A 13,815-nucleotide genomic window follows, 5' to 3' on the forward strand; every position below is an offset into this window, starting at 1 on the left:
CATAGTGTTTTTATTTTTTATATATTTTTGTAATTTTATTCCAATCTTCAATATATTTTTGTGTTGGGGGATTTCTTGATGTGAATTACACTTTAGAATTGTTAGGGAAAGGTATTTACATGTAACTAAAGTTGTTTTTTTTCTAGATTGATTTACACTATCATGCCAAATTAAAGTTCTTTCAAATATAAGCTGTTTCTGATGTTCAAACAGCTCATATTATCATGCTTTATGGAACCTTTAGACACTATAATGTCTGTTCTTGCTTATGAGGCAGATTTTGTCCCAGCTGTAGAATCTGCTCCTGGAGACTCAAAGTCACAAACATGCAGTTGTAGGAGAAAGCTAAATCAGTGTATGTGTGTGTGGGTGTGTGTGTGTGTGTGTGAGTGCATTCAGACCATTAAAACTTAATATTTTCATGTCCAGAAGCAAATTTAATCATTTTTCTGTCTGTCTTTGCACAAGTTAAACTAAAAAAAATGCTAAATTAATGTTGAATGTCTTGAAACTGGTTGCAAAATAGCATATTTTCTTTACAGTTCTATTTTTTTTTTAAAAACAGTTTTCTGACAAGGGCCGCTATAGATAATAATAGAAGAAGCCTAACAACCCCATAAGTCCATGAACCCCATATGTCACTCTAAGATAATATTTGGGAGTGGTTTTATTGAATAAAAACAAAATGAAGCATCACTGCCCCAAACCAGTCAAGTTAATGTTGTAAAATATTTGATCAGTTGAACATTTGATTTTTTTCACTGTCACCAAAGACTAAGCTAATTTGTTTGCAGCTGATTCTTCTTAGCAATCAACTTCAGGTTCAAATGATTCCTTAAAAGCAACTCTTGCTCTGCTTTCTAACAAAGCTTTGAGCTCATTCATTCTAGTCTATTGGAGCATCATGTGGTCAGTAGTTTGAACTTCACCTTGTTTAATTTGGGTTTTTCTCATGACTTTAGTGAGGAAAAAAATGTTTCAAATTTTCTTTTCTCACTTTGCAGGGTGTTGTGGATCTCCTGTCTGCTGGTTGGAAGCATCACCTGTTTTCCTCAACAAGGAGGTAAAATGATTAAAATCACAGGAACTGACTATGACACATTCTGCAACTGAATCCTGACTGTTTCTCCTCAGGCAGTGGTGTTCCTTCTCCCATGTGGCTTCCACGTTCTGGACAAGCTCCATCAAAGCCAGGCTATGAGGAACCCTCTGAGCAAACTGGTGGTCATGACAGTTCCAGCAGCTTTCCCTGGTTGTACAGCAGCAACACTGCTGGAGGTGGACATCTACGCTTGATATGGGTCACAGCTGATGCCTTTTGAATGTTTAATAATTATTTCTCTTCCAGGTCCTTCAGACAGTGGAATCTTCCAGCCCATGTGGTATCCTGTAATGCCATCTGGACAGGAATCATCCAAGCCGTCCCATCAGAAGCCTACAGGACAGTCCAGCACTTATGGCAGCTACAGTGGTCCCTACACTGCTGGGGGAGCCTACAGTTCCTCTGGCTCCCAGCAGTACGGTGCACCGAGCAGTCAGTCTGGAGGGGCTGAGCAGGAGAGCTGGAGCTCTTCATCTGATGGTGACGATGAGGACGAGCCCGTCTTCACTCCAGTGAGCGAGGAGGATCAGGTGTACGCTTTCAAGTCTCGTTCTCGCTACAACCAGAAACGGCTGCTGTTCAGTCAGTTCCGCTACACCCCAACAGAACCACGGCAGGATCCAGTGTTTCCACACACGGGCAAAACATCTCAACACGGCAAAGGTCCAGTCAAAGGAGGCTACTGAAGATCCCTGTGGTGAAGCTCACATCACTAGGGATGTGTGGCAGACTGTCTCAAGGTTACTTTAGAAAAGCAGCTTGTGTGAATCAAATAAATGGCATCTACAAAATTCTTTTTTCTGTCTATTTTTTTTCAGACATCTTTTGAATAGGCCAACTTAAAAGCATTGGCTTAACTGAAGTGAGATTTAAAAGTCTGAAGTTTGTCTCTTGCTGGCTTTAAACTAGATTAAAGGACATGTGCTGTGTGTTCTGTTTGCACAAATGCTCAGTTTGCTGGGAATTGGGGGGGGTTAGGGGTGGATGCCAAGGCCAAAATGAGTAGTCTGCAAACAGTTCCCTGTGATCAATATGTGGAAGCAAAGTTAAAAGTTGCCTTCAATAAAACTTCATAGGGGAGAACAGTCTGAAAGTGGTTCAAGAGAACTTTCCTAAACATGAAACTGCAGCTGATTCTTCTCTTACTCCAGCTTTTGGAAAATGTGCCGCTTTCTTTATCGATCAAAGGTAAGATTGTGTAGTTTCATCTTATTTGCAATTGCAGGTCTTGGACCAAAATTTTTTTTTTTTTTTTTTTAGTAATTCCTGAGGTTGATTTTTGTTAAAGGGGGATTAAAAATGATCAATTTTGAGCAGTTTGTTTCCCTTTTATCCTGACACTTAAAACTTATAAAACACTTGTAAACAATTTTGCATAAGTATATTAAAGAAAATGTTTGAACACTGTTTAACCTCTTGATGTATATTGATCTATTCACTGCTAAATTAATTTACTTTCATTTAGCATCTACTTGAAAGCAAATACTCATTTTTTTTTCATAGCTGGAAATAAATTTGGGCATCAAGGGTTCAATAGCTGTTGCCTGTAGTCAGCGGCTTTTCACATCTCACCGTAGTTCTAGAAATGTAATTCATTACATAAACCGTGATTAATATTTTTCCTTTTCTGTTTGATCTTGTAGCCTGTTCGGAACTTCCAAATGTTCCTTTTGCTCGTGTATCTGAAGTAGACAGGAAAGCAGAGTACCAGGAAGGCGATGTGATCCATTTCAACTGTGAAGAAGGTTATACATCAGATCACACATCAACGTTTGTATGCACAAGTGACGGATGGATATCAACACGTCTGGGGACATGTTTCTGTGAGTTAAATGTCTTGTTTCATTTTATGCTGACGACCAAGTTGCGATCATAATGCAAAAATCCAATTCAAAGTATAAACTACAACTGTTCTCCTTACAATAACTGGAGACTTTTCACATTTAACTAAAAAAAAATCTGGAGTTTGCCTTTTAACATAAAATATTTCACTTTTATGCCCAAAATTTCATGCCACTTTTGATGACTTATAGTGAATGATTGTCCGAACTAAAAAAGAGCAGGGGTTTGCAAACTTGTGAAAAAGTGATAAAAGAACTGTAACATTTTCCAATGTCAGATTGCAAAGCGCTGGCAATGTCACTATGCAGAGGATGATAAGAAGATTCAGAACAAAGAAGAAGACATTTCAATTTCAATTGTATAATCTTCTATTTTATTTGAAATTGACTCAATTAGTTTAAAAAAATCTCCCTAATTTGTATTCAAAACATACTTATACTGAACCAATTCTTAGTACGTTTTTTTTTTCTCCAATGTTGTACAGTTTTTTATGTTTCATGTTTTTTTCTGCTTAGCATGTTCAGAGCTCCCAGACATTCCTCACGCTTCTGTATCAGAAGACACTAGAAAAGATGTGTACCAACAAGGAGACATGCTGCGCTTCACGTGTGACCCAGGTTTTAGATCAGACCTGCCCATCACATATGTATGTGGCAGTGAGGGCTGGGTGTCCATCCGCAAGGGATCTTGCTACTGTGAGTTGAATGCTCTTTTTGTGATTGTCTTTCTTTGTACTTATAGTTGCTGTTGATACTGCAGAGACAATATTACGATATTTCACCTATTTTAAATTTACAGCAAAACATAGTGCTGTAAAATCAATGAAACAAAAAAACTTGTAAGCATTTCTCCCATTGCTTTACTGCATTCACAGTGTGAGGCTTTTGTTTTTAGCTACTACTATCAGATGCGAGCAGCCTCCTTCACACGGCGGACTAAGAATCAAGGGTTTACCACGAAATAACGGTCCCATACCTCCAGACCATGTCCTCACCTTCAGCTGCGACAGTCCTGACAAAGTGCTTATTGGCAGTTCAGTGCTAATATGTGGAAGAGAAGGACAGTGGAATAACCCGATCCCCACATGCACAGGTACAAACACACACCTGTTTTTATTTTTGGGAAAAGGAGAAGGTGCCATCAGCCACTCCCATGGAGTTCAGGCAGCATGGACTCATTAAGTTGCAATAGAATATTAGAAATGGCACAAATAGTTCTTTCTCACATATTCAGTCCTCAGTGTTTGTCATTCATCAGGGTGTATAAAACAGATGCTAGAGAAATACTAAAGCCTTATTTGTGGTTTTTCATGAACTGTTCACATATACGGTTCATTTATATGTTCTGTTTCTTTCATTCTAGAGGTTACATGCAATGACCGAAGAGACAGATATTTGTATTTTTTTTACGCTCCATGGGGACGAAGACAAGTCGGCAACCTTGCAAACTATAAATGTATTCAAGGCTACAATAAACCAGCTGGTGTCACTCATGCCACATGCACTAAAGATGGATGGATGCCTGAACTGCTCTGTGAAGGTATAATGACGGTCATAGTGGGTTTTTCAAATTTGTTCCTTTCTTTTTTATGTATTTGTTTTTCTAAACAATTTGTCATAATTTATTTTATACTTGTACAATAGTGTGAATACCACTGATCCTATTAAGAAAAGTAAAAATTGCTTCACCAGATATCTCCAATTTTAAATGTTGTAGTTCTAGTGGCAAGTCAATTATTTATGGTGACATCTGAGGAGATTACTAGTTTTTTAAATAAGAGAAAAGAAAGACAAATTCCAATTTCAATAATTTATATGTGTATAAAGTATGTGTTAAGTAGCTACGTGAAAGAGATGATATAAATTGTCATGAGATATAACAGTACACCTTGAGAAACCTAAAAAACCCTTAGCATTTATGATGTTAAGGATGTTGAAACTAAAGCAGGGGTGTCAAACCACAAGCCTTGAGGGCCGGCCTCCTGCTGGTTTTCCAAACATTTTGCATTATTTGCTGCTGATTACCTGGATCAGGTGCGTTTAGCTAAAAAGGAGCTTCAGTTGTATGGTTGGTTGGATAGTCACCCTCAAGGCCTACATTCCAACACTTTCAATAACAGTACAACTCTGGAGGCCTTGCATTAAACTAGGGGTGCCCAAATCCAGGCCTTGAGGGCCAACCTCCTGCTGGTTTTCCAGAAACAATGCCTTATCTGCTGCTGATTACCTGGATCAGGTGTGTTTGGCCAATGAGGAGCTTCAGAGGCAGGTTGATTGGAAAAAACATGTTGGACATCGGCCCTCAACGCCTGGATTTGGACACCCCTGCATTAAACTAATATGTGAAGGCTTGTATTACTAACCGCTTCATACCTTTCAGGGTCATAATAGTCTTAATTTTCCTTTCCCCCATATTTGAAGGTTATTTTACCTCTCTTATTTTACCCAGGAACAAAATGCTTGACACCCGACCTCGACGGAAACGCACAAGTTACCACAGAACAGAAGACTTCTTACAACATTGGTGATCGGGTCACTTATACATGCAAAAATGATAATAGAAGATCTGTTACCATCACTTGTGATCGAGGTTCATGGACTGGGATTCAAAGCTGTAATGGTAAGAACAGACAACACCAAATACACCTAAAATATCTGACATTATGCAATTATGCTTTGTTTTTTGATAAACATGTTTGTGGTGCATTTCGGTGTAAAACTGCTTTTCTCCAATCAGAATCAGTTGGTTTATGTTATTTGCAAATCACTTTGCAAAGAAGCCGCCATTGCATCAGCTTTTGCTGCCTAAGTTCTTAGCCTCTACTTAAGTGTTAGTCAAAAAATTAACCTTAGGTGAAAACATATTGAGATAAATCTATACCAAATTAGATATAAAATTATCCCCTTTCTTTTAAAATATGCATTTAATCCATGCTGGTGTGTCATTTCTGCAGTGGCATCATGTACCATTCCTCAGATTGATCACGGCCGTGTTACTGATGGTCCTAAAGTGTACAGAGAAGACGATATCCTGAATTACGTTTGTGACAACAAATACAAACCTGCTGATGACAGACCTACAAGGTGTTTAAAAGTTGGAGCAGAAGTCGTGTGGAGCCCCATACCACAATGTACACGTAAGTGTAATATTTAATGCTGATGACACATGAATGAACTCATGAGAGCAAACTAATTATTCGTCTGTCCCAATATCCAGAATTAACCTGTAAAGTGGATCAGCCTCCAGTTGGAACTACATACGACCAGAGTAGAAAAAATGTTTTCTTACCGGGGGACAGATTAACAGTCACATGTGATAGGGATCACTGGATTTTAGATGCAATAACTACCAGAATGGTTGTAACATGCAATGATGATGGAAGATGGGATGTCAGACCAGTTTGTCAAGGTAAGACATGAGAGATCTACATTACAAAAGAAAAGTATTAAACAACTAGAATTATTCTCTCATTCTAGAGGTCACATGTGACGATCGACGGGACGGGTATTTGACCTCCTTTTACACTTCACGGGGGCAAAGAAAACTAGGTGACCGTGCAACCTATGGCTGTACTCAAGGCTACAAAAAACCCACTGGTATCACACACGCAATATGCACCAGAGAGGGGTGGATGCCTGAGGAACTTTGTGAAGGTATTATGACAGTTTTCCTGTTTCTGAACTGCTTTAATGATTATTCAATTTCCTAAAATAGAAAATAAATAAAAAGATTTATCACTTAAATGGGAAAATTTCTTGTTTGAACTAGGAAGTGATTAAAATTTGATAAAAATAAAGTGCTTACTTATTTAACACATTTTCCCACTGCAATTTTTGCAAGACTTCTGGTCTAGCCCTTCTATCAAATTTTAGAAAAAAAATTTTGACCCACGAATCAGAACATTTGCCTACCCGTGGTTTAGTCATATTGAGAGAAAGGACAGGGACATGTTGGTAAAAGGATGTTGATGTTGGAGCTACCAGGAAAAAGGCTTGGTGGAAGACCAAAGAGGAGGATTCAGTGGAAGCAGATCATTCACTTGGCGACCCTTAGAAGAAATAGAAGTCATTAAACCTTTGCTTTGAGCAATATGTAAGACAGACTCAAATGAGTAATCTCCTCAACGAAGAGCAGGATAGTGCATCACATTTTTAGTCCTTGCATGTTAACACTTTGGTGGTCCTGAAGTGCAAAGCACATCAACAAATCACTTGACGAAAAAACATTTAAAAGATGACAACGGCATATCCAGTATGGTTCCGTGGCAAATAACTTTCAGTTAAAATGATGGACAACACCAATCTACATTGTCCTATAATACCTACCTTTTTCTGGTTTCTTGCTATGTTTTTGTTTTAAACATTTCACATTTATTTCTAAAAATTACTTTTATTTTCCCAAACATTTCCTTTTTTGATTTAATTGTTTGTTTTTTTATGTGTTTGGATTGCTGGATTTTTTTATTTATTTCTATTAAGTATGTGCTTTTTTTGTTGCTTTTTAAATTGCTGTGTTGTTTTAATGTTTTGTTTTTGCGTTGAGTGATTTATTGATGTGATTTACACTTAAGAGCCACCGTACAATTGAGAGTCTTAGACATTTATGGGGGTGTGATAGATCTTGAACCGAATAAACATGAAGATCAAGGATCAGAATAGAGTTATGCTTAAAAAGTTACTTGAAAAAAGATGCTTGAATTTAACATTATGTTTGACAACATCTGCTATGAGGCTTCTCTGGTGTTATTAAAAACTGCTCGGTGCAATCTACTATTAAAAATTCAATTTAAGTGTAACCTTTATTACTCAGAAAAACACATTTGTGAGGGTGTTGCATTGTTATGACGTTTTTTTTTTTTTTTTGGCCTATTCTAGCGGGAGAACTAGTATGTCCAGCTCCACCGACCATTGAAGATGCAGATTTCATTAAAAGTAAAACAGAGTACCGAAATGGAGAAAGTGTTCAATATTTTTGTCCACGGTTCTATGTAATGGAGGGGGGTCCATATCAAACGTGCAAGAATGGTAAATGGACGGGACATCTAAGATGCATCAGTAAGTTCCAATTTAACTTATTTATATCTTTGCACTATGAGAATATTGCATTAATAAAATATTTAAAGTATATATCATGGCAATTCGAAAAATTCAGCTACTTCAAACATAAAAAAAAAATTAATTGTATTGTAGGTAATATTTTATTATTTAAAAATGTACTGGTTGATTTTTCCAATATAAAATATTTTCGAAATGATTGAACTAAATATAGGAAACAAATGTCTTTGTGAATTTTTCTTGGCCTGAAGCTTAAGTTCAAATTGTTATTTGATTATTTTAATTTTATTTAACTAACAAGAATACTTTTGTCTTTTTCAGAACCCTGCTCTGTGTCTCGAGAGGATTTGAGCCAGAATAATATTTTATTTGCAAGAGATTCATATAAGCCCTTTATAGAGCATGGTAGTTACGTTACCTTCACGTGTAAAGGAGGAAAACTACCTGACGGCCTTTTGGAAATGCATCAACAGTGTGTTGAGGGTCTGATAGATTTACCTTCCTGTGTTTGAAAATTTCCATTATGTAAAATATTACTGAAAGGAAAATGTGTGTATCGTATCTTCTGTCCTATAAGTAGCTCCAGAATAAAAGTTGCAGAAAATACTACCCTCTCTGAACAACCTAAACTCTTTAAATGTTCACACAAATACCACAGTCCAACTGATTCTGAAAAGGAGAACAGCAGTTTTGCACTAACATGCAATGCATGACCGTAAACTGTTGACTTGTATGCACAATCCCAAAAGAGCCAAAAAAATTGTTGATGGGTGTTTATCAACTTAAACTATATAATTTATATTATCTTTGTTTCTGTTTTTATACTGTTCAAATAATCTTGGTATTTTATATATATATATATATATATATATATGTGTGTGTATGTGTGTGGGGGGATATGGTGTAATAAACCAAAGCAAACAATGCCACCCCGGAATACAGGGTCCGGGGAAACTCAAAGGCAGTCTTCTCAAGGACATGCAGATTCTTCCCAACAGGCCAACTTAGTTCCTTCTTTCTGGATATCTGCCAGGTTCTTGAATCTTGTCTTTTTGATAATCCAATGAAGCCCACGGTCATCTGTTTTACTGCTGCCACATTTTTCCCTTCCTTTAGACTTTCCATTAATATTCTTGAACACAGTTCTCTGTGAACACCCAACCTTAGCTATAATCTTTTGTGGCTTACCCATACTATGCTGGCTATCATTGATGGTATTCTGGCCGAAGGTCTTTACTCCATTGAACCAACTGAGACATTTGGACCAAAATGAACCAATTCCATGACTTCTGGGGAACATATTCAGGTGCTTTGAGTGTAGTAGACGATCACTTGGCGAAACTCAGTTTGAAAGATTCCTGTTCTGCAAACTTTGGACCAATTTCTATCTAATTTATTTGATTTTTTTCCAATGAATTCTACTTTCTACAATCTATGTATACTGCACTAAAACAGAAACTTACCGGGCAATGAAAATAATCAGCGCCACAGGATCTAGAAGGAGGGCTAAACATATTGGTTTGAACAAGCAGCCAACAAAGACAGGCCCAAAAAGCCACCAATTCATAAATAGTTATATGATTCGAACAAAAAGTCAAACTTTTTATTTTCTCAGAAATAAAATCAAACTTTTATTTATTTTGTGCTTACCCAAAACACCAATTTCCTGAAGTCAAGAAAAAGTGAGAGAATTAATTGATTACCAAAGACAAAATCCTACAATTGTTGTGCTCAAAGCAGAGGAAAGTTTGTAAAAATATTTTTTTATACTAATCTTAAAATCATTTCTGTAAATATTCAACTTTTTATTCAAGGATTTACAAATTCGAGATGACATTTTAACTCTGTTTATAGGACATTAACAAGACTAGGACAAAATTTGTTGACACGACAGTTTGATACATACTGAAAAACTGACAAAACAAATAAAACTGTGTTAAACAGCTTATTAATGATTTGGTTTTGAATCAAATCATACCAAAGTTTAACATTAATGACTTGTGGCACATCATGAGGTCTTATAAATTATTCTAAGTTCTTAAAAGACTTTTTATACACAGGTGGGAAACTGGATCACTCCATCAGTGCAGCGCTGGCGCATGCTCACAACCCCATCGGGTCTTTTTCCAGCCTTGCATCTAAATGTAATGTGATCATTATGTTGTGCATATATCTTATTCAGCCAATGCCTAAGATGCACAACACCATGTGTGGTCATTTCTCCTTCAGTCACAGTGCACGGTTCTGGAAAAGAAAACAAGTAAATGATGTTTTGTGATGGTAAGAAACACATTTTAAAAAGTACATTTATACATGTACTTCTGGTACAAAAATATGTTTTAAATAGATATTATTGAAAAATAGGCATCTAATATGATTACACATAAAGTAAATTCTCAAACAAGTTCAAAGTCCTAAAAAAACTAACAAAATAAAGGTAATGAAGTTGAACAGAAACTTACTGATACATCTAACACGTCCAGTCCATTGTCCATTCTTGCAGGTTCGTCGTGGGCCTCCTTCCATCACGTAGTAATTTGGACAAATGTATTCAACAGTCTCACCTTCTTGGTATTCAGTTCTACTTCCCATTACATCTCCATATTCAATTGCAGGTGGAGCTGAACATGATGGTACACCTACAAGAATGTGGGAAGTTAAGCCAAATAAATAAATATTAACTTCATATCTTAAAATGTAATAGTAGGCTACATGTCAAAAAGAGTTCTTTTTGACATGTGTAATATATGGCTAGTTGTAGTGTTGTGCTTTTGCACACAAACATGTATTTTTGCAGTAAGAGTATATTTTTGTTTACTTGTTTACTTGTGTCCTCGTCCCCTCCGCTCTTGGATAAATTGTTTGCAACAGATCTTTCTACTCTCCTCTGTGGTTCTCTACTAGCCATCCTGACCCATTCACAGGCCAGCTTATGACAAACCCACAAGGACTACAGTATTATTTTGTCTTTAAGCTGGTTTTTCCAGCCCTCGGGAACTGGGATTGTTCATTTAAAGGGCCTGTACCATGAAAAATCAACTAGTTGTTCTTTTAAGTGCATTATAATGTTCATTCCTCACGATAAACAAAAGCTCAAGAGTCTAACAAATTCTTGTGATGGTGTATGAGCTTTATTTGGACCTGGTTTTGTCATGTACTTAACTGTGGTTTTACTGAAAATGATTAAATGGTAAATACTTGTATAGCGCTTTCTACCCTCCTTCGAGGGCCCAAAGCGCTTCACAGTCACAGACCCATTCACACACACATTCATACACTGGTGGTGGCTCAATTGCCGAACACTGGCGCCAACCTCCACCAGAGGCAATTCAGGGTTCAGTGTCTTGCCCAAGGACACTTCGACACATGGGCAGGCAAGGCAGGAATCGAACCCGCTCACTTCTGATCAGGAGTCGACCGCCCTACCGCTGCACCACGGCCGCCCAATTAAAAATAAATCAGTAAAACAAACTCTTTATAATGCACAAAATTGGGCTAAAAGTAAATAATAATAAAAAAAAACATTCAACTTCCCCAGTAACATTATTTATTTATACTTATTAGCTACCTAAAGTGTTTCCATACAAGACATAAAAAGCTGGAGGAAACTTCTTTTAAATTGCAATTTATTCATGCTGTTAAAACATACACACACATAATACACAAGACTATCTTAGTGTGTTTTTGGTATTAAATCAGATTATAAAAATGTATTGTTTATTTGTTTTGCTTCTGCAACATAAGTTTCATTTTTTAACTCTTTATTAGCTTAGATGTCACCAGTGACATCTAAACACCACACGCTTTTTGACACTCTATAACTCCACAACTGTTCATGTGATCAACTTTAATATGATGATTCAGACGTGGAGAAATTCTGCTTTTTACAACGGCTTTGCACTGATATGTTGCACATTACCAGTGTCAAGACTCACATTTGTCTGCTCTTGCACTCGTCTTTTCATCCAAAAATACTTTTCCAAATCTTTCATCTGTTTAATTGAGATTTGAAAATTCAAATTTTTTTAGTTCCGTTTTCTTTAGATCAAAAACCTTGTTTCTTGCTTTGTTTATTAAATTAGAAAGTGAAAACACCCTAGACAATTGGAAAAAGAGCTGGTTTATTATGAGGAACAACAATAATGAGCATTAAACTAAGAGAACAAAACAAAGGGGTTACAAAAATCAATAAAAGCACAGTAGATGTTCTTACCATTTTGTGACAATGAGATCGGCAGAAGATTCAGAAGCTGATAAATCAAAAGAATCAGCCACACTTTCATGGTGTCTCAGATCAAGATAGTGCTGATGTCTTTGGCACAGTTCAGATGTTTTTTTCACCGTGGATCACACCAAACATCACATGAACTGCCCACTGAATTGCATGATCCATGGTGGAAAATTCACCAACAAGGACACATCTTACTTCAAATATTGACTCCTGCAGAGAACTTTGCTCCCAAACAATTATTTTGAAACCTGCTATCTTTTGGTACAAAGATGGACAAATGTTTGTGACCACAAGAACACATTTTATGCTTTAGTCAAAGATCTTGAAGAGTGTTTCATTTCTGGATAATAAACTAAGGGCCTCTAGAGAATTATAGCTGCCCACTGAGAGCAAACTATGTTATCAATAGTGTTTAAATGCAATCACATTTAAAATAACAAATATCTGCTCACACATCTTAGATAAGAGTCGTTTTGAGTCATCTTTGCTGGAATGAGATCACATTCTGAACAAGTTGTAATGAGGATCAGACATCAGATATAAAAATAAAGTAAAACAAAAAATATCATATCTACTTGTGGAATGACAAAATTGCACATTTGCTTTAGAAAATTATTAATGAAATATAATTTGTGTGTATAACCATAATGGTGGTCTTCTTCATGGGTAGAATAAGCTGATGGTCCAAAGAGATCAATAAAGTGTAAGTATTCATTTTCATTTATTAAGTAAGAAATGTTGATTTCTTCATTACTGTTTTCATCTTCAAATTCTTAGATATGAGTCGCTGTTAAATACAATTTTGTTGTTGTTAATGATTTAAAAAGATGAAAAGAAAACTCTGTAATATTAATAACAAGTCCCTGGAAAACACTATTCCTCAAATAAAAATGAATTGGTTAACGTCAGGCATTCGACTTGTGGCCTCAAAATCCTCCCCCGACATAAATGACATTCCATCCGGATGAATTCAGCCTCCTCGTCTACAGGATCCTCTATGAATGGACAAGCTATTTCAGCTTCTGCGTGGTGTAAATGTGCAGTCTCGAATGTGAATATTCTCAAGTTCTATTTGAACATCCTTCATCCTTCAAACCAGGTTACATTCACAGAGTCACTTGCCATATTGATGAACTCTGAGTTCATCTTAGCCAGCTTTGTGAGACAGGTTTGGTTTAACCCACTTTCATGGGTTTAAGTTACCCCCGTTTCTGAGAACTCAGAGTTCTCCTTAACTCGGAGTTCACGAACTCAGAGTTTCAACAAAACCTGCTTCTTGAAGTAGGCCCCCTGATGCTTGAGATATATTTTCTGTTTACTTAAACATTTCCACTCTAAATGGCACTTACCTTAACTTGACAAAAAAAAAATATGACTCAGACAACACTTGGTACAATATTTTAATTTTGTTGAGATTTCTCTGATTTAAAATGAAACTATTAATCTGTTTTATGCAAAACTCCAATAACGCTCATGTCCAGAAGAAGTTAAAGATTTCATTAAAAACAAGTTAATTTCTTTAAATATTTGACATTTACTAAAGAATTTACAGACAAAACACCCATTACATTTGAGATTATATTTTA

General features: G+C 36.4%; 2 protein-coding genes across 3 annotated transcripts in view; both read left to right on the forward strand.

Moving 5' to 3' along the window:
- Positions 1-1,896, forward strand: part of LOC112150349 — a 4,631-nt gene extending 2,735 nt beyond the window's left edge. The window contains exons 1-4 of one of the 2 annotated variants that reach the window (XM_024278577.2): positions 761-909; positions 1,005-1,063; positions 1,135-1,278; positions 1,349-1,896. In XM_024278577.2, the coding sequence (XP_024134345.1) occupies positions 905-909; positions 1,005-1,063; positions 1,135-1,278; positions 1,349-1,788 (648 nt within the window). In that variant the 5' untranslated portion in view covers positions 761-904 and the 3' untranslated portion in view covers positions 1,789-1,896. Of the gene's footprint in view, positions 1-760; positions 910-1,004; positions 1,064-1,134; positions 1,279-1,348 lie in introns of those variants that run through there. The other variant, XM_036211587.1, reaches the window with a different exon arrangement.
- A 165-nt stretch (positions 1,897-2,061) lies between these two features.
- Positions 2,062-8,607, forward strand: LOC112150342 (complement factor H). The gene is made up of 11 exons (XM_024278565.2): positions 2,062-2,290; positions 2,746-2,925; positions 3,460-3,639; positions 3,839-4,036; positions 4,307-4,483; positions 5,393-5,563; positions 5,898-6,080; positions 6,161-6,352; positions 6,421-6,597; positions 7,819-7,998; positions 8,320-8,607. The coding sequence occupies exons 1-11, from the start codon at positions 2,221-2,223 to the stop codon at positions 8,508-8,510; spliced, it is 1,899 nt and encodes a 632-aa protein (XP_024134333.1). The 5' UTR covers positions 2,062-2,220; the 3' UTR covers positions 8,511-8,607.
- Positions 8,608-13,815: the final 5,208 nt, after the last annotated feature.

This window comes from Oryzias melastigma, linkage group LG4, assembly GCF_002922805.2.
Source record: "Oryzias melastigma strain HK-1 linkage group LG4, ASM292280v2, whole genome shotgun sequence".
Taxonomy (NCBI): Eukaryota; Metazoa; Chordata; class Actinopteri; order Beloniformes; family Adrianichthyidae; genus Oryzias; species Oryzias melastigma.

What these genes read in the sequence shown, in the direction of transcription:
- LOC112150342 (XM_024278565.2), top strand. Translation starts at nt 2,221, where the DNA reads ATGAAACTGCAGCTGATTCTTCTCTTACTCCAGCTTTTGGAAAATGTG. An exon ending in TGGGATTCAAAGCTGTAATG is followed by an intron (nt 5,564 to 5,897) that starts GTAAGAACAGAC and finishes TCATTTCTGCAG; the next exon opens with TGGCATCATGTACCATTCCT. An exon ending in TGTCAGACCAGTTTGTCAAG is followed by an intron (nt 6,353 to 6,420) that starts GTAAGACATGAG and finishes CTCTCATTCTAG; the next exon opens with AGGTCACATGTGACGATCGA.